Genomic DNA, 21,644 nt, shown 5'->3' on the forward strand with positions numbered 1-21,644 from the left:
TTTTCTTGTGGAAAAATGTTATGGAATAGCTTCCAGAAAACATTGTGCTAAAAATCAACCATGGCTTACTTTGGGAAGGTATGCTAAAGCAAGCATAAACCCTTGGTGGTTTATATTTCAAGCAGTTTGGGTGTCTAAATGTTGCTCTGTTTTATGCCATTGGTTTACTACCTTTGTGGAATTTTGAAGGTAATACACACATAGAGCTAAATCAAATGGACTCTACAAGTGCATTTACTTGGTATAGTCTCCTAAAAGAACTGCCATGTTCAGATTTCTGAAGGAGATGATATGTAGCAGCACCAACCCCAAGTGCAGCATGCATTTACTGGATTGAGCTTCTTGCCTGAATCTTTTGCTTCCTTTCCTATTCTGAAGGCTGGGTAGAAAACATAAAACACGTAAAAGTACCTTTTACCTCTTTCCCTCTACCTCTCTGAAGCAGTTCTCTCACCTGCCATGCCATTATTCTTTCCCCTTGGGCTCTAACTGGAACACCGTAGTTCTCCAGAGCAAGTGGAATTTGACCTATTTTATTATTTTTAAAATGTTTATATGTTCATTATAAAAGTTAATGTAGACCACAAACATTCCTTAAGGACTTTAAAAAATACTGTCTTAAGGACAGTGTTGAAGAGAGTTTATTTTAAAGGATGTGGATGTTTTCATCTTTTTCATGCTGTTGGTTAAATTTGTGACTTTTTTTTTTTTTTTTTAAATTTGTGACTTTTATGATGCTAATTTCTTGGTCTGAAATACAATCATCATTCTGGTGGGAAAAATGTTATGGAATAGCTGCCAGAAAACATTGTGGTGAAAACCAGCCATGGCTTACTTTAGGAAGGTATGATAAAGCAAGCATGAATCCTTTTCATAGACTGAATTCTCACTTGAATTGTTTAAGCAGTTGAAGTTTTAGGGAGGTCCAGTTAAAATCCCAGAAGCATGGCCATTTATCTTGAGGCCTTTTCCAGTATTTTTTAAGACCACTTTTTAAGTGTGAGGGAATTAAGCTTTTGGTGCTTGTGCTAGTAGGAAATGTTTAGTATTTATGTCTAATGGTTTACTTTTGCATAGGGGAACACAGCAGTAAGGATGTCATAATTGTTTAGTACTTTAAGCTATCATTTTTGTATTCGTAGAAAAATAGAATGGAATGAAATTGTTCTAAATCTTTTATTCTGGAATCAGAATTTTGGAAGAATAGAAGTTCTTCAATGTTATCTAGCCTAACTTTACTTTCAAGAAGAAACAGAAATACAGAGAAGTCATGAAGGTCAACCAAAAAGTCACTGGTAGGTCTCAGAATAGAATCTTGGATTTAAGGCTCCCACATCAAATCACAGAAAATAAGTCACTTTCCTAACTGAATGACTTTTTTTTTTTTTAAAGGTGAGCTCCATGACCTTTATTTATTTATTATTTTTTAAAGTAACCATTTTATTTTATTTTGGCCACGCTGTGGGGCATGCGGGATCTTAGTTCCTCAACCAGGGATCAGACCTGCACCGCCTGCAGTAGAAGCACAGAGTCTTAACTACTGGACCTCAAGGCAGGTCCCTAGTGAATGACTCTTTTTTGTGTTTTTTTTAATAAATTGATTTATTGACTGGCTGCCTTGGGTCTTCATTGCTGTGCGCCGGCTTTCTCTAGTTGCCGTGAGTGGGGGCTACTCTTCGTTGGAGTGTGTGGGCTTCTCATTGCAGTGGCTTCTCTTATTGCAGAGCACAGGGTCTAGGCGAGTGAGCTTCAGTAGTTTTGGCACATGGGCTTAATAGTTGTGGCGCACGGGCTTAGTAGCTTCGAGGCATGTGGGATCTTCCCGGACCAGGGCTCGAACCCGTGTCCCCTGCATTAGCAGGCAGATTCTTAACCACTGCGCCACCAGGGAAGCCCCCTACTGAATGACTCTTAAGGGTCACTGAATTCTGTTGCTATGATTTGGTCCGTTACTAGTTACTTTTTTTTCTGAAAACGATTCTGGAGAGGAAGCATTTTCACCCTCAGCATAGCTGCAGCCCAGTGGAAGCTGAAATAGGAAAACAGTTAGGAATTTCCATTCCATGCTTATGATTTTATCTTTACTTTCTTTAGGTAGGATGTAAAATTGCTGGTAAATTTAGAGGGCATCATTTGAATATTTTATATGCACAAGGACTATGTATGCTACGATATTTTATTTACTTCACATAGCCTTATTATTTGAGCGTTGCCATTTCATAAGTCATAGATGAAGAAATTAAGATTAAGAAATTAAGTGCATGTTCTGGGGACTTCTGGACTATGTGGCCAACTGGGGACGGTCCCTTCTTTTTCAGTAACATATACAGAAAGCTAGATAAAAATAAAATATGTAAAAAACACAGCTGAGCTTGAAAGCAAGAAAGAGGAATCTGCAGGTGCCTGAAATGAAAAAAGAACTCAAAGTCATAATAGGAAGCAGAAATTGAAGCCCTGTCCTGTAAGGAAAATAGACAGATACCTTCCTAGTGTGTGAGCTTTAAGGCAGCGTTGGAACCCACAGGCCCAGGAGTGGCAGGGAGCTGTGCCCAGACCAGGAAGGTTCTGAATTATTTATGAATGGGGCCTAAAGAAAAGCCTACCAGCCTGGGATTAAATTTCCTGGTGAGTCTTCTTCCTATCCTTTTATTGTCAACCATTTTAATATCCTTTTTTGGTCTGTTTTACAAAGTATATTGCTGAATCTTATTTTTATACAGCCTCAGAGACTCTTACCTTTTAATTACTGAGTTTAATTCATTTTCATTTATTGTAATAAATGTAATAAGTTTATTGTAGTAACACATATATTGGAAATTATTTACATTCTGTTTACTATATTTCTATTCATTTTCCACAGTTTCTTAATCTTATAAATATGTTTAAAAATGTATTTTTAAATATATATTTTTTCTTTCCTCCAAACAAGAGAAGTGCTTTAACTTTCCTCTAGTCTTCTCCACCCCACCTCCTACCCCCCACAGCATTCCCAGCAGCCATGTTAACATTTTGTAGAATTTTAGTTCTGGATAGTTAGGGGTATTCAAGCATCCATCCATCCATTATTTTTCTTTTTGTATTGAATATTAGGTTTATTAGGTTATTTACTTTAATTCCCATATATCACAGTGTTCTCATAGATTTATTTCAGTTCTTGAGTGCCTACTTAAAAGCAATTTTCAAACAGGGTGTTTGTATATATACAGTCTAAGGCCGTTTTATGCCTGAAAATATTATTCATTAACCCTCACTTTTAAATGATAGCTTAATTTGATTAAAGATTTTTGGTTTGAAATTCTTTTTCTCATAACATTTTGAAATGTTACTGCATTGTTTTCTTGCCTCTGCTTTTCACAAGTTCTGATGTCAGTTTGATTTCTTTTCCTGTGCATGACCTGCAGTTCCTCTCTAGGTGTTTTTGAAATTTTTGTTTATCTTTTTCAGTTTATAGTGTGTCTGGGTGTAGTAGCATCTGATTTTTAATTTTAAGAGATTTGATCACTGATTGCTGCTTGTAGAAGGGGGGTGTGTGTGTGTAAAAGAAGGAGGAAGGGAGGAGTAGGATAAGTAAGAATAGAAGCAGGAAGATAACTTGCAGAGTTTTTACACTAGCCTGTTCAAGTGATGATGGTGGCTTGAGGTGGGTAGCAATTGATGTGGAAAGACATGGATTTAAATTGAGATTTGCTTTAGAGATGGAGTCAACATTTCTGAATTTTTGGCTTAAGTGATGGATGGATGGTGGTGCCATTTATTGAAATGGAGAAGATGGGTGGGTAATAGTGGAGGAGGAAGTCTGACAGAGAAAATTAAGAATTCTCTATAGTATTTTTTGGTTTGATATGCCTGTTAGACACCCATGTGAAGATGTCAGGTAAGCAGTTGGGTATACAAATATGGAGTTTGAGATGAAGATGAGAGGTACACATTTGGAAGTGAGTAGCGCTTCGGTGATGTTTAAAACCATGGGATTAGGCTATTTAGGGAGTGTGTTAAGAGACTAGAAAGGGATCCAGGATCAAGTCCTGAGGTACTCCCAACATTTAGAGTTTTTTCAGAAGAGGAGAGATCAAGAAAAAAGAATTTTTGCCTAACTTTTAGCATAAAAATGTACTATACTTTGTTTAGCCAGATTTTTATAAATGGATATTTAGATTTTTTTCTCCAGTGTTTTGGATACAAGTAACATTTTAGTGAATGCCTTTGTATGTTATCTTTGCGTATTTGTAGGGTAAATACTAAAATTGAATTACTAGGACAAAAGGCTGTGCATTTGTATTTTAATAGTTTTGCCAAATTCCTCTCCAAAGAGGTTATCCCAGTTTCATCGCCATCAGTAATGTATGAGTATTCTGGTTTTCCTTAATCCTTGTCAGTCTTCTAAATGAGAAGTCATCCATTATTTTATAGTTTTAAAATTATGAATTGAATTTGGATACTCAACACTTGTATTTCTTGTTCTTTGAACTGCCTCAAGTCTTCTGATTTTTTTATTAATGGTGATTTATAAAAAATATTTATTTATTGGCTGCATTGGGTCTTCGTAGCCCAGCATGGGCTTTCTCTGTTTGCAGCGAGCGGAGGCTTCTGTTGTTGTGGAGCACACGCTGTAGGTGCGCAGGCTTCAGTAGTTGCGGCACCGTGGGCTCTAGAGTGCAGGCTCAGTAGTTGTGGCGCATGGGCTTAGTTGCTCCACAGCATGTGGTATCTTCCTGGCCCAGGGATCAAACTCGTTTCCCCTGCATTGGCAGGCAGATTCTTAACCACTGTGCCACCAGGGAAGTCCCTGATTTTTTTATTGATTTAACTCTTTGATTACTAGTTCTTTTTCATATGTGTTGCAAATGTTTTCACTTGTCATCTGATTCCTGTTTATGATATTTGCATTTCTAGTTTAAAATTTTTATTTGGGACGTCTAAAAAATGACTTTTAGCTTTTATATCATCTTTTAGGAAGATTTACACTATCTGAAAGATTTTTTTCTTAGTATTTCTGTAGTTTAATTTTTATGTTTATTTCTTTGACCCAGATGCCAACATTTTTTTTTCTTTAAGATCTTTCATTAAGATACAATTGACATACAATAAACTGCATATATTTACAGTATACAATTTGATATTTTTTTTCTTATTACAGATGCCAACACTTTTAACTGGTCAAATCTAAAATTTGGTGAGAACTGGCAAGATAATTTTGAAAAACAAGACACTAAAATTTATTATAAAGCTATACAAAAAGGTATAAAAAATTAAATATTCAAATGCAAAACCCAAAACAAAATAGTATAGTATTGGTACAAGAATGGAAAGACAGAGTAGTGAAACAGACTAGAAAGCAAAGAAACAGATTTGCGTATATAAAGGAATAAGATTGTTATTAAAATCTAGCATTACAAGGACTTCCCTGGTAGTCCAGTGGCTAAGACTGGAGTGCTCCCAATGCAGGGGGCCCGGGTTTGATTCCTGGTCAGGGAACTAGATCCCACATGCTGCAACTAAAGATCCCACTTGCTGCAGCTAAGACCTGGTGCAGCCAAAATAAATAAGTAAGTACTAAAAAGAAAGAAAGAAAGAGAAAGAGAGAGGAAGGAAGGAAGGATCTCCTGTCTAGCACAGGGAACTCTAAAAAAAAAAAAAAGAGTGGATATATGTATATGTATAACTGATTCACTTTGCTTTACACCTGAAACTAACACATAAATCAGCTGTACTCCAATAAAAATTAAAACAAAACAAACTAGCATTACAAATAGATTGGAAGGGTTAAATGTCAAAAGAAAATTAAAGGGAATAAAAGTGAATGTATTTTCTGATCTTGGAGTAGAGATGGTATAAGCCTTAAAGAGAAGAAAGGATCCATAAAGAAAATACAGGCATAAAATGTATATTTGATTGTACATTGTACAATACATTGTACACTCATGTTCTTAGCATAGTCAATCCAGTATCTGCCAGTGGATAAGTGGATAAAGAAAGTGTGGCATATACATACAATAAATGGAATGTTATTCCACCTGTAAAAGGAAGGACACATGTTACAACATGGGTGAACCTTGAAGACATGCTAAGTGAAATAAGCCAGTCAGGAAAGGACAAATATTACATCATTCCATTTTTATGAGGTACCTAGAGTAGTCAGATTCATAGAGACAGAAAGTGACATGGTGCTGCCGGGGACTGGGAGGAGTGGGGAATGGGGAGTTATTGTTTAATGGGTAGAGTTTCAGTTGGGTAGATGAAAAAGTTCTGAAGTTGGATGGTGGTGGTGGTGGTTGCACAGCAGCGTATTTAATGTCACACAGCTACACACTTACAAGAAATAAGTGTTGGCAAGGATATGGAGAAAAGGGAACACTTGTGCACTGTTGGTAGGAATGTAAATTGATACAGCCACTATGGGAAACAGTATGGAGGTTTCTCAAAATATTAAAAATAGAATTCCTTATGATTCAGCAGTTTCACTTCTGGGTATTTTAAGAAAATGAAAACATTGACTTGAAAAGGTATTAGTTACAATAGCCAGGATGTGGAAACATCCATCCATGGATGAATGGATAAAGAAAATGTGATTATATATATGATGGACTATTATTCAGGCATAAAAAAGAATGAAATCTTGCCACTTGTGATAACATGGATGGACTTCAAGGGTAATATGCTAAGTGAAATAAGTCAGACAGAGGAAGACAAATACTATATGATCTTTAAAAAAAAAAAAACAACAAAAAAAGTCCGCAGATACAGAGAACAGATTGGTGGTTGCCGGAAGTGGGCTGGGGAGGAGGGGAGGATGAGTGAAAGAGGGCAAAAGATTTAAAAAAAAACTATGAGAAAAATAAGTTGCAGGGATGTATGGTGAGTGTAGTTAACAATACTGTATTGCATATTTGAAAGTTGCTAAGAGACTAAATATCATCACAAGAAAAGTTTTGTAACTGTATGGTGGGTGATGGATGTTAACTAGACTTATTGTGGTGGTTGTTTCGCAGTATATACAAATACCAAATCATTATATTGTACACTGAAACTAATATAATATTACATGTCAATTATACCTCAAAGAATGATTAAAATGGTAAATTCTATATTAGGTATATTTAACCACAGTTTATTTGTGTGTGCGTGTGTATGCAAAAAGACAGCATGGTTTTTCTTTTACAAATCAGTAGGAAAATGATGATTACCAAAGTAGAAAATGGCAAAGGAACCCTAACAAAATTCTGAAGCGGAAAAATGAGTGAGTGGCTAAAGTGAAGTGAAAAGATTTTTGATAGTGAGAAGTCAAAGAACCTAAGGGATCAGAGCATGGAATGGGATATAGACAGGAAATTTGGAGAAAACCAGGATGGGGCCAGGATTTTGAGGTAGAGATAAAGGCTGTAAGTGACAAAAAGTCAATATTTAGTGAAGTGACTAGAAGGTATATAGGTGCTTTCTGTAGAAAAGGTAAAGGCAAATATTGCTTAATGGTTCCCAAGCCATTAAAATTACCTGGGGAACTTCTTTTTAAAATGACCTTTTTACTTGAGAATAGTTTTAGATTTACAGAAAAATTGCAAAGGTAGTACAGGTTCTTATATACCTCAGCCCAGTTTCCTCTGTTATCAGCATCTTACATTAGCATGATACATTTATCATAATTGATACATTACTATTAACTAAAGCCATACTGTATTCAGATTACTGTAGTTTTTACCTATAGAACATTTCTCTCTTCCAGGATCCTGTCCATGATACCAGATTACATTTAATCATCGTGTCTCCTTAAGCACCTCTTGGCTGTGATAGTTTCTCAGATTTTCCTTGTTTCTGATGACCTTTAAAGTTTTAAAGAGTACTGGTCAGATATTTCTGTAGGGTGTCTCACTGTTAGAATTTATCTAATATTTTTCTTATGCTAAGCTTGGAATTATGTGTTTTGGAGAGGAGGATTACAGAGGTAAAATGACCTTTTTACCACATGTTATCAGGGGTACGTTCTGTCAACATGATTTATCGCTATCGATGCTGACTTTGATCACCTCTCTGAGATACAATTTGTCGAGTTTTTCAAGTTGCTCTTTTTCCCCCTCTTCCCATGTTGTGTTCTGTGGAAGGAAATCACTCTGTGGCCCACACTTATTAACAGATTGGGGAGTTATGCTCCACCACCTTGAGAGCATAAAATCTACATAAACTACCTGGAATTCTTAACGAAAATTTGTCTGTTCTCTCCTGTTTTTTAATTTGTTTAATCATTTGTTTGCATCAGTATGGACACACATATTTATACCCTGGGTTATAATCCAGTACTATTTTACTTACTCTGTTGCTCAGAGTATTCTGAGTTTGCAAATGGGGACCTCCTTCAGTTGATAACCTGTATTGCTTTGACATATTCCTATTGTTGACTTTATATGTTTACATATTTTTTGAGCGCTTCTTTACTCTGGCTGTACAAGAGTTTCCAGACTTATATATTTCCTGCCCCAGTCTTAGGATCAATCATTTCTCTTAAGGAGCCAGATTCCTTTCATTGGAGAAAGGTAATAGTAACCAAGATCTTAGTGTTAGGTGTGGTGCTTGTTACAGAGGTGTTGTTGCTTCTGGGCTCACTTAGCTGACAGGAAGGAAATATATGTGGGTATACTAATTCTGTACATAAATGACTATAAATACTTCTGTATGTAGCCATCTGTATCTACATCAAGCTAGACTTGAGTTCATACTGATGTCTCAGACAGCAATCCATTACCACTTCCAGCCTTCTCCTGACTTGCCTGTCTCCAGCCTCCTACTCCCACCATCCACTGTCCATTTTCTCAAGTGTTTATTTCCAGAGTACATGCATAGTGATTTCAGAATTGCTGACCTGTACTACTAGGGAATTTTTTTTACTGAAATAAAATTCACATAACTTTGGGACTTCCCTGGTGATGTAGTGGTTGGGAATCTGCTTGCCAGTGTAGGCGACACGAGTTCAGCCCCTGCTCCAGGAGGATCCCACATGCCACAGAGCAACTAAGCCTGTGCACCACAACTATTGAGCCTGTGCTCTGGAGCCTGCAAACCACAACTATTGAGTCCACATGCAACATCTGCTGAAGCCCATGGCCTAGAACCTGTGTTCCACAACAAGAGAAGCCACTGCATTTAGGAGCCTGCACACCACGACGAAGAGTAGCCCCCGCTCCCGCAAGTAGACAAAGTCTGTGCACAGCAGTAAAGACGCATGCAACAAATTAATTAGTTAATTTTTAAAAATTCATATAATGTGATTAACCATTTTAAAATGTACAATTCACTGGTTTTAAGTGTATTCACAGTATTTTACAACAATCACCCTTATCTAATTCCAGAACATTTTCATCATCCAAAAAGAAACCCTATAGCCATCCAGCAGCCAGTCCATGTTCCCCCGCCCTCCTGTGACAGCCGTTAAGGGAGCCTCTTAAAAAGTGTTTATCTCCCCTCCCAGGTATTCTTATTCAGTAGCTCTAAAGATGAAGCTAGAGTCTGTATCTTTAAAAACGTGTTCTGCTTTGCCTCTAATAATCAAGCACGTTTGAATTACCAGGTGGCATGAGCTTAACAGCATATTTTGAGTAAATTGAAATGTTGTAGAAGTAATGTCAGTCAAGGAGCACCTCATCAGAGCTAAAAATAATGCCTGCACAGTTTGATCATCTTTAATTTAAAAGTCAACTTAGGGTTGAAATGAGTGAAAGAAAGCATTTTGTAAACTGTTAGTTTGTTGCATCTGTGTTCCTATTTCTGTTAAGTTTTAATCTGTATAGTCTTGTATTTATCCATTACCAAGTTTTGGTGTCAGTAACTTTGTTCTGCTTGTTTTCTCTTGAAGGTTTTGTTTTGCTTTATTTTCTGATTTTTTTTTTAAACTTCTGCTTATCTTAGTCCAATCATAGGAAAGCTATGTCTTTTTCTGCCTCCACTACCTTGGTAAAAATGCGTTCTTAAAGGACAGGTTCTCATTGGCAAGTAACTCAGGAGCTGTGGTAAAGCTGAGTATATCTGATGACTTAGTTGGGAAAGACTTGCTGACACTTTGACTTTGATCCCTTCTTGTTTTGTAGATTGAAGCTAAAGACAAAAACCTAGTGGTTTGCAATCCCTCCATGAAGAATTTTTAAGTCAGACTTATAGTTGGAAGATAGAGTGACTAGAGCAAACAGAATAAAATGGTGTTTAAAGCACAGATTCTGAGGGTCCGGTGCTCAGTAAAGGCTGAAAGACTATGAAGTGATCTCAAAATACAGACTTTTCTTTAATTCTTAGAGGAACACATCTGTAGATTTTTACCATAGAGTACAGCTTCACAAATTCTGTTACCTATTTCTGTTCTCCAGAATTCTCCTCCAGTTGTACTGCCAGCTAGAGGTGTTTTTTTCTCTTATTCCTGTCTTGCCTACAGTCTACCAGAGTCTTCTCTCCTTTTTCCCCTTAACCCTCCCTCTTTTGGCATGTTGGGTAGTTTTTCCCCACAGACATGGTCCCAAGGTTTATTTCGAGTAGCTTTTCAAAGTATCTTCTCAACAAAATTTGGTCTCTTCCTATGGGTGATTTTGTCCTCTCTGCTAAGAAGATAAAATTTTCTCCAGATCATTATCCTTAGCATAATGGGCAATTCATAAATAAGAAAGAGCAACTTATTAATGTTTACTGAAGAGTCAATTTAGTTAGTATACTAAAAAATCTGAACTGCAAGCAAAACTTGGCATCATTGCAGTTACCTTAGCTTTCAAGAAGGATGCTTATCTGTGTATCAGCATTCTTGTCTTGAATTAGTTGTGTTTGATTCTGCTGTTCTTGTTAAATTTGTTATACTTGTTTGGTTAAACTTTACGTTGTGAGTAGTAATGTGCATTTTTCTCAACAGTAGTATTTGGCAGCTTTCCAGTAACTGGACTTTTGGGGGCATGCATGCATTGTGTCCCCCCAGAATGAATTGTGCATTGTGTCTCAGAAGTGAATTGGTCAGACTCCTTTTGCTAAAGCAAATGCATGTATATATAATCCAAGAGAATTTGCTTGTAGAATGATTTTTTTTCTACTAGAAAGAAGAATTTGATAAGGTAAATGGATGTTGGGATCTTTTTCACCACCTTACACAGGTCAAGAGATTTGAGATATAGTAGTTTTCTTCCAGTTGTGTGTCTACACCTTCCCCCAGCTTCAAAAGCAGTTTCTAGAGATCTCAGTGAAGAAGGCTTTGAAAGGTCAGTTTAGAAAATACTGTTTAAAGTTGTATTTAAATGTAAAGCATTGGGTAAAACAAATCATTTTCTACCTATAATCTAAAAGAAAGAAATATTAACTATGGTTTGTAAGCTTCTGTTGAGATTGTTTCAGACTTAAAAATCTACAGAAGGCAATAACTAAGAAAAATTGTCTGTCTAGAGTAGAGGAGAAAATAGACTTCCAGAGAAGCCACTATTAAATGTTATAATTAATAGGCAGTGACAAGAAACTAATAGTTGCTCTATAAACTTCCCATGAAAGACGGAAGCGGATAAATCTAGGAGAAGAAAGCTATGGAGTGTTTATAACATAACTAACAATCAGTAGAGGAACAAACTAAATATGATACTAGTGTTTGAATGCTCTTTAGGATCCATTTCATTGTAAGTTAAAATACTTTCCCAAAGAGTTATCATCCTGTGAAAAAAGGAAATAATAGTAAAATGTTTTGTTTTGTTTTTAATGAAACTATCAGGCTGCCTAATGTGCTTATTTTAAATTAGATGGTACCCCATACACCCACATATATACACATTGTGTTTAATATGGTAGGGAAAATCCCCTATTTTAAATTAGCCTAAGCCAGTTTTTTTCTGAGATCTTTTATATCATTAAAAATGCTCCTTCATTTAAGTTGTTTTTCAGATTTTCCTAATGATAAGAACTGCTGGAATATTCATTGAAAATACAAATTCTTGAGTCTGTTTCAGACCTACTAAATGTGCAGCACTGTGGGAAATTTTTTCATTGAGGACATCTGGAACCACTACCACTTATTTGCTTGATAAGTTTAAGTTGTCATGGATTCGATTTTTTTGACTAATAATCAAGTGATGTGAGTTAACTGGTATTAAGTACAGATTCTGTGACCATTAGAGAGCTGTGAAATTTCTAAATGTGTTTTTGAGAGTAGCATGCATGTAGGAAGGAGGAACAGTGGAAGATAATACTGAATATATAGATGGTTCAGGGTGATGATATTAACCAACCAGAAATATTCACCCATCCATTACTCCCCACTATGAAAGAAATTTAAGAAGTTTTTGGTGTAATTTTGACTGAGTTTAAAAAAACACCTTTGTTCTTAACATGCTTATGCTAAAAAAAAATGGCATATATGCAACTCCTTCATCCAATGTTTAGTTTACACTAGAGTTTTTGATGTACCGGTATATGCTAACTTGGTACCTCTGAATAGCAACTAGAATATTTTACCTTCATTACAAACAAAATTATTCAGATAGCAATACTATTAAAAGTATTTTTTTAGTATCCCTTGAATGATCACAAACAGGAACACCATTAAAAAAAAAACAGAAACAAGAGAATGTTGGGTTACTTTGTTTTAGCAGAAGATGTATTTTACTGTGGTGACTAAGTAGAGTGCAAAAGCCTTGAATGTAATAGCATACATCTGTGGACGGTCAGCCCTGGAAGTGAGGTGCTGTTAGATGAATACATAGACTCCTAGTCTGTAAGGAGCAAGAATGTATTTATTGTAAAGGAAGAAACACCTTTGAAAAGGTAGAATCAAAGCTTTTAACTGTTTCCTAGAGCTGTTAGATAGCAAAGTCTGTCATAGAGCTTGCAGACGGTTGGCCCTTAACAAGTATTGATGCCTCTGTGCAGTCTTAAGGTAAGGAGGTTGAAAAACGAGCAGTGTAATAGTCACCAAGACTATGATACAAAGGATGGAAGAAAAGAATAATTCTTAGCCACGGTAAGATACCACCAACTATTTTCACTTGTAAAGCGGCTGTACTGCTTTGCCTTGGCAGTGTGCATCTTCACCAACACTTGATCTTCCTTACTCTTTAAATTTTAGCCATTCTCGTGGATGTATGGTGGCATCTCATTATTTTCCTGGTGACTAACAAAGTTGAGCATCTTTTTCTTTGCTTATTTGCCATTAATTATATATTCTTTGATGAACTGTTTAAATCTTTTGTTCCTTTTAAAATTGGATTATCTTCTTAATGATTTGTAAGCATTATTTATATATTCTGGATATAAGTCCTTAATAAAGACATAATTTGCAAGTATTTTCTCCCTATATGTCTTGCTTTTCATTTGCTTAACGGTGTCATTAAAGAACAAGAGTTAGCTTTGTGAAGTCTCACTTACCCATATTTTTCCTTTTATAGTTTCTGTTTTCATAGCCTATTTAAAAGAAATCTTTGTCTAACCCAGGATCACTAAAATATTTTCCTATGTTTTCTGCTAGAAAATGTATAACTTCATTGTATACATTTAGGTATGTGATGCATTTTGAGGTAATATTTCTCTATGGAGTGAGGTAAGGGTGAAAGTTTTTTTTTGTTTGTTTGTTTTTGCATACAGAGATATAGTTGTTCCAGCACCATTTGTTGAAAAGAATATATCTTTTCCTCAGTGAATTGCATGGGCGGCAGCCTTTTTGAAAACTAGTTGGACATATATGTACAAGTCTATTTCTATACTTTGCATTCTGTCTCATTAATCTGTAAATCTATCTTTATACCAGTAAACACTTTGTTGCTTACTGTATCTTTATAGTGAAATCAAGTAATGTATGTCCATTAATTTATTTTTTTTCCAAAATTATTTGGAATTTTTTGGGTCCTTAGCATTTTCATATACGTTATAGAAACAGTTTGTCAATTTCTATTAAAGAAATATCCTGAGACTTTGACTAGGGTTGCATTGAGTTTATAAATCAGTTTGGGGAGAAATGACATCTTATTGAGTCTTGTAATCCATATAAACATAGTATATCCATTTATTTAGGCCTTTAATTTCTTTCAGCAGTGTTTTTTGTCACTATGTAGCCTTAAACATATTTTGTTATATTTATCTCTAAAGATTTAGTGTTTGTGATACTGTTGTAAGTTGTATTTTAATTTCAGTATCTAACTTTTTGTTGCTAGTATATAGAAACAATTTTCACATATTGACTGTGTATCCTTTGTCCTTCCTATGCTTACTTATAAATTTTAAGTCTCTTTATAGATACCTTGCCTTTGTCGTCATTGATGATCATGTCATCCAGAAATAAGACCTCCTTTACTTCTTCTTTCTAAGCTGTGTACCTTTCTTTTTCTTGCCTTATTGAACTTGTTAGGGCCACCAGTAGCTACAGTTTTGAATAGAGGTGGCGCGATCATCTCAATAGATGCAGAAAAAGGTTTTTGACAGAATTCAACATCCTTTCATGGTAAAAACTCTTAACAAATTAGGTGTAGAAGGAATGTAATATAATAAAGGCCATATATAACAAACCCACAGGTAACATCATAGTCAACAGTGAGAAGCTGTAGCTTGTCCTCAAAAATCAGCAACAAAACAAGGTTGTCCACTCTCACCTCTTCTATTCAATATATAGTACTGGAAGTCCTAGGCAGAGCAGTTAGGCAAGAAAAAGAGATAAAAGACATCCAAATCAAAAAGGAAGAAGTTACATTGCCTCTGTAAATAACATAAAAAGCTGTAAAGACTCCACCAAAAAAATTGTTGAGCTAATAAATTCAGTAAAGTTGCCAGATACAAAATCAACATATGAAAAGCAATTGCCTTTATATACACTAACAATGAATTTTATGAAAAAGAAATTATGGAAAAAATCACATTGATGATAGCATCAAAAAGAATAAAATATTTAGGAATAAATTTAACTAAGGAGGTAGAAGGTTTGTACACTGAAAAGTATGAGACATTGATGAAAGAAATTAAAGACATGAATAAATAAAAAGATATCCAATGTGTTCATTAATCAAGAAGGGTTGGTAGTATTAAATGTCTCGTACTACCAAAAGCAATCTATAGATTCACTGCAGTCTCTATCAAAATTCTCATGGTGTTTTTCACAGAAGTAGAAAAAACAATTCATGTGGAACCATAAGAGACTTCGAATAGCCAGAGCAATCTTGAAAAAGAATAACCAAGCTGGGGCATCGCACGGCCAGATTTTAAACTATACTACAAAGCTATAGTAATCAAAACAGTATGGTACTCGTGTAAAGAGAGATACAGACCAATGGAACAGAATAAAGAGCCCAGAAATAACCCATGCATATACAGTCAACTAGTCTTTGACAAGAACTCAAAATGGGGGAAAGATAGTTTTTTCAATAAATGGTGCTGGGAAAAGTGGATATCCACATGCAAAAGAATGAAATTGGACTCATCATACACAAAAATTGACTTGAAATAGATTGAAAACTTAAATGCAAGGCCTGAAGCCATAAAATTCCTACTAAAAAAATCGGGAAAAAAGCTCCTTGACATTGGTCTTAGCAGTGATTTTATGGATATGACACCCAAAGCACAGGCAACAAAAATAAAAATAAGTGGGACTGCATCAAATAAAAAACCTTTTGCACAGCAAAGGAAACAAAATGAAAAGGTAACCTATGGAATGGGAGAAAAATATTTGCAAAACATACATCTGATAAGGGGTTAATATCCAAAAAAAATACAGAACCCATGCAAGTCAGTGGCCAAAAAAAAAAAAAAAAGATTAAAAAATGGACAAAGGACCTGAACAGACATCTTTCCAAAGAAAACATATGGAGGGCTGAGTATATGAAAATGTGTACAACATCACTAATCATAAGAGAAATGCAGATCAAAACCACAATGAGATATGTCTCATGCCTCTTAGGATGGCTGTTACCAGAAAGCAAAAGGACAGAAGATAGTAAGAGATGGTAAGGGTGTGGCAAAAGGGGTCCCTTGCACACTGTTGGTAAGAATGTAAATTGGCGCAGCCACTATGGAAAACAGTGTGGAGGTTCCTCAGAAAACTGAAAGTAGAACTGCCATCTGACCCAACAATCCTGCTTTCAGGTATATCTCCAAAGGAAATGAAATTATCTGTACTCCCATGTTTGTTGCACCATTATTTGAAATAGCCAGGGTATAGAATCAACCTCAGTGTCTGCTGCTGGATGACAGGATGAAGAAAATGTTGACCCTTGAACAATATGAGAGTTAGGAATGCCAGTCCTCTGTGCAACAAAAATCTGCACGTGACTTTACGTTTGGCACTCTGTGTCTGCAGTTCCACATCCTTGGATTGAACCAACCACGGATCGTGTAGTAATGGAGGATGTATTTATTGAAAAAAATCCTTGGGAATTCCCCGATTGTCCAGTGGTTAGATGACTCAGTGCTTTCACTGCAGGGGGCCTGGTGGGATAACTAAGGTCCCACAAGGCTCGAGGCATGGCCGAAAAATAAATTTAAAAAGAAAAAGAGAAACATCTGCTTACAAATGGATCCTTGCAGTTAAAACCTTTGTTGTTCAAGGGTCAACTATATATATATTTACAATGGGATATTATTCAGCAATTAAAAAAAAGAATATCCTGCTGTTTGTCACAACAGGGTTGAACAGGGAGGGCATGCTAAGTAAGTGAAATAAGGCAGATGGAAAGATAAATACTGTGTGATCTCACTTATGTGTGAAATCTAAAAATGTTAAATTCACAGAAGCAGGGAGTAGAGTGGTGGTTGCCAGAGGCTTGGGAGTGGGGGAAACAGCGAGATGCTGGTCAAAGGGTAAGAACTTTCAGTTATAAGATGAATAAGTTCTGGGGACCTAGTGTATGGTGTGGTGACAATGGTTAATAATACTGTAATACTGTATTGTATGCTTTAAATTTGCTGAGGGTAGATTTTAAGTGTTCTCACCACACACACAGAAAATGCTAACTCTGAGGAGATGGGTATGTTAATTAACTTGATTGTGCTAAATAACACTTTCACAATGTATATGTTTATCAAATCGTCATATAGTACACCTTAAATATATACAGTCTTTGTCAATTATACCTCAATAAAGCTGGGGGGAATAGTGATGAGAGCAGACATCCTTGCTTCATTGTTGATCGTAGGAGAGAGAAAGTATTCACGTTGTGTTCTATTACTGGTTTGCTGAGAGTTTTGTCACTAATGGGTATTAAATTTTTGTTGCTGTTTTTTCTTTTGGATATTCAATTTTATCAAAGGCTTTTTCTGTATCTATTGAGATGGTTATTTATTTTTTCCTCTTAGTCTGTTAATACAGTGAATTATATAGATCAATTTTCAAACATTAAGCTGACCTCAAATTCCTGATATAAATCCCACTTGGTCATGATGTGTTACCCTTTTTTATATAGTTGGATTTGATTTACTAATATTTTGTTGACGATTTTGTTATGTGATTATGAGGTATATTGATCTGTAGTTTTCTTGTAAAAGACTTCTGGTTTTGCTATCAGGTTATGGCCTCATAAAATATGTTCTCTTTCCTTTTCAGGATAGTTTGTGTAGAATTGGTATTGTTTCTTATACGTGTGTTTTGTAGAGTTCATCATTGATGCCATCTGGGCCTGGAATTTTCTTTGTTTCTAAATACAAAATCAAGTTCTTTAATAAGTATCAAGTTATTGAGATTGTTTTCTTCAGTGAGTTTTGGTAGTGCATGCCTTTGACGGAATTTGTCTGTTTCATTTAATTTGTTGAATTTATTTGTATAAAGCTTGTAATGTTCCCTCATTATCCTTTATGTATTTATACGATCTGTAGTGATGTTCCCTCTTTCATTGTTGATTTTGATAGGTCTTCTCTCTTTTATTTCTAGTAGGTCTGACTAAGAGGTTTATAAATTTTATTTATTTACTTTTTAAAGAATCAGTTTTTAGCCTCATTAATTTTTCTTTGCTTTTTAATTTGGATATGTTCTTGTTATCGTTCTTTTTAAAAAATATATTTGCTGCATTGGGACTTTGTTGCTGCTTGTGGGCTTTTTCTAGTCGTGATGAGCAGGGGCTACTCTTTGTGGCAGTGTGCGGGCTTCTCATTGGGGTGGCTTCTCTTGTTGCGGAATTTGGGCTCTAGGGTTCGGGCTTCAGTAGTTGTGGCACACGGGCTCAGTAGTTGTGGCTTGTGGGCTGTAGAGCGCAGGCTCTGTAGTTGTGGTGCATGGGTGTAGTTGCTTCATGGCATGTAGGATCTTTGGGGACCAGGGCTCAAACCCGTGTCCCCTGCGTTGGCAGGTGGATTCTTAACCACTGCACCACCAGGGAACCTCTTGTTATCTTTATATAATTGATTCTTGTTTAATTTCTTTCTTGTGTGAGAACAAACTTTGTATGATTTTAATTATTTTAGATTTATTAACGTTTGTGATCCATGATGTGGCCTAGCTTGCTGAATATTGTGTGCCCTTGAAAAGAATGAGTATTCTGTTTGTTGTGCACATTTTTCTATAAACGTCAGTTAGATCCAGTCAATTCAAATCGGTGGCATTTTTTCAGTTCTTTTATATCCTTGTTGATTTTCTATCTTACTGAGGCAGTAGTTGAAGCCTCCAGCTGTAACTATCAATTTGTTTATTTATTCTGTCAGTTTTGTCGGTTTTTGCTTCCTGTACTTTGAAGCTCTGTTGCTACTTACATACACGTTTAGTGAACTGGTCCTTTTATCAGTATATAATATGTAATGTCCCTCTTTGCTTTGAGACCTGTTTTGTCTGATATTAATATAGTTACTCCAGCTTTGATTATGGTTGCATGGCATGTCTTCTTCCTTTCTTTTACTTTTTTTCCCCATTCTTTTACTTTTAACCTACTCATACCATTATTTTGACGTGAATTTCTTGTTAGTAGTATATTGTTTGGTCATTTTTTCCCTCTCCTCTGACAATTTCTGTCTTTTAATTGGTGTGTTTAACATTTGCATTTTACATAATTATTATGTTTGGATTAGGTCTTTCATTTTATTACTGTTCTGTTTGTTCCTTCTGTTTTTCATTCCTCAGTATTTCTTTTTCTGCCTTCTGTTGGGTTATTTGTATTTTTTAAATGTTGAATTTTAATTTACCTAGTGTGATATTTTCTCAAAAAATATTCATGACATTCCTTCATTCACCAGTGACTTGTTTTGCTTGATCTACAAAGGAGGTACTGCTTTGTCTTCATAGTCTCGCCTAGGTTAATGCCTGTTGATACTGTGCACCTCAGTTTTGCTTTTGAGTCAATTTTTCTGTTTATATATGACTTGTAACTCTTTAAGCTTTACATAGGAATGGCTTTGAGGACACTGCTAAGGTTAAATGATTCTATTTATATGGTAATAGTAGAAACAGTTAAATGACCCCAAGGGAAACTTTGCCTCTTCTCTGTAGTGTCAGAAATTTTCCTTTTTTCAAGTTTTTCTCCTCTGTAAGATGAAAGATTTGAACTATTTGAACTCTTGCAGTTTTTTTGTATTGCAATATACTCTAATTTGGCTACATTCGGATTCATTTAAACTAGTTTTAATAATTTACCAGTTAACTCAGTTCATTTAAGGGTGTGGTTTTGTTTCAGTTGAAACCAAACAAATTTTAAAGCACCAGTAGAACAGTTTGAAGAATGCAGATTTTACTAATTTTCTGTTCAGGATGTCTGAGTTTAAATAATTCATATAGATCCTAGAATGTAGCTTACTTAGATCTATGATACCCATTTATAGGAAATTTATAGCATGAAGTAGTTCAAATTAGGCTTGTCAGTCATTCTGTTTGTTGTTGTAGCCCAGGTCCTATTCCTGTTGGCCCATAGCCTCAGTCTAGCCCAGTGCTACACAGTAGAGCTTTCTGTGGTCATAGAATAGATAATAGTGCAGACTATACAGATGCACTGTGTAGTGTGGTAGCGACTAATTAATTTAACTTTTCAACAACCACATGTGGCTAATAGGTCATCAGACAGCAACACAGGTCTAGCCACATGGCTAACCCTTTTATATGTAAAACTCACATTTTTGGGATTTTTTTTCTGAATCTGTCAAGCAAAAGCTTCTAAGAGGCTCTTTGACCTGTTAAATCAGCTTGTAGAGCAGGAGACAGAAGGCTGAACAAGTTGGAAAGAAAGTGATATATAAAGTGATAATTACGGTATAGTATGATAAGGATTAAACCAGTGACTAGGTTGATAGAATGACTAAATACTTGGGGATGTCTGGGAGTTCAGTGAATGAAAATAAACCACACTGGGGATTTTAAGTAGTAAGGACTTTAATTTAATTTAATTTAATTTAATTTAATTTAATTTAAAATAAAATTAGTTGTAAAATTACCAATCAAACCTATCACGTTCTTGGTTGAGTCTTTAGAAATAATTTCTGGACCAATGCAGAACTTCCAGAGAATCTGTTAGGAGCTTCTGCCACTGGAGCCATGCTAGGTGGGTTGATAAACACTTTGCTTCCACTTGGACTGCTGCTAGTTATCCAAAAAGCTGGAGATTAGATACTAGTCTAGAGAAGATGGAAAGAAGTATAAAAGTAGTTCTGTTTTTTTCTTTTCAGTGACGAGCTGAATGGACTTGCACAAGAGAACTTTAATTAGAAGCTTGAATTGTTAAATAAAAACTTATTTTAGGCTAGGATAGCCTCTCTGAGAAAATAAATTTATCTTATAGAGACATGGAGGAAACCAAATTGCACTCATTGTGGTGCATAAACTTTAAGTAGGTTTTATTGCATATGTATATAAATAACTCTTATATATCCATTCTTTGCAGATCCAGGATGAGAAGACTGATAAAAGAAGAAGCTAGCTGAACAGCTGTAAGATGCCCAAATCTGGGTTCACAAAACCAGTTCAGAGTGAAAATTCTGACAGTGACAGCAATATGGTAGAAAAACCATATGGAAGAAAGGTATATGATTATGCTAAAGATTTGTTAACTCTTTGGAAATTGTGAAAAAGACTCCTGGTTTAGTATTTTTATCTATTTATTTATCTATCTGTACTTATTTTTTTTTTTATTTTATTCTTTTTTCTATCTGTACTTATTTATTTAAAACTTTTGTAATTGTAACTTTTATTTATTTTATTTTACTTTATTTTACTTTTATTTTGTCTCTGCCCAGTGGACTGTGGGATCTTAGTTCCCTGATTGAACCCGGCCCTCGTTAGTGAAAGTACAGAGTCCTAACCACTGGACAACCAGGGAATTCCCATGATTTAGTATTTTTTGTAATTACTCATAAAATAAAAAGCAGTGTGGTTACCAGATCCTGGGGGTGAGATTGTTTTTCATTCCCTAAGATAACAAAATTACTAAGATGCACAATTACTTGAGAATTAACCATGGCGTGGGGGATCCAAGACCTCACAATCATTTATCATTTCCCCCTGACCTCTGGTAGTGAAATACACATATATAGTAGCTGTTCAGTTTTTCACGTCTATAACTTTGGATAAGATTACGTAACTTTTCTAACCTCAGTGTATCTCTAATAGAGGACAGTAGTACTTTATAGAATTGTTGTGATAGTGAAATAACTTAAGTTTTGTACTTAATACAATGCTTGGTACAAAGTAAGTGCTCAATAAATGTTTTGTTGTTTATTATTAGTAATTGACAGTGACCCATGATTCTGCCCTTTTACAT

The 21,644-nt window shown here is 35.4% G+C and overlaps 1 protein-coding gene across 4 annotated transcripts in view; it reads left to right on the forward strand.

Annotated features, from left to right (window-relative positions):
• Positions 1-21,644, forward strand: part of ANKRD12 (ankyrin repeat domain 12) — a 117,175-nt gene that overhangs the window by 11,364 nt on the left and 84,167 nt on the right. For all 4 annotated transcript variants that reach the window (XM_057700189.1, XM_057700188.1, XM_057700191.1 and 1 more), the window contains exon 2: positions 20,769-20,906. In XM_057700189.1, the coding sequence (XP_057556172.1) occupies positions 20,820-20,906 (87 nt within the window). In that variant the 5' untranslated portion in view covers positions 20,769-20,819. The remainder of the gene's footprint in view (positions 1-20,768; positions 20,907-21,644) is intronic.

This window comes from Hippopotamus amphibius, chromosome 11 (assembly GCF_030028045.1).
Source record: "Hippopotamus amphibius kiboko isolate mHipAmp2 chromosome 11, mHipAmp2.hap2, whole genome shotgun sequence".
Classification (NCBI taxonomy): domain Eukaryota; kingdom Metazoa; phylum Chordata; class Mammalia; order Artiodactyla; family Hippopotamidae; genus Hippopotamus; species Hippopotamus amphibius.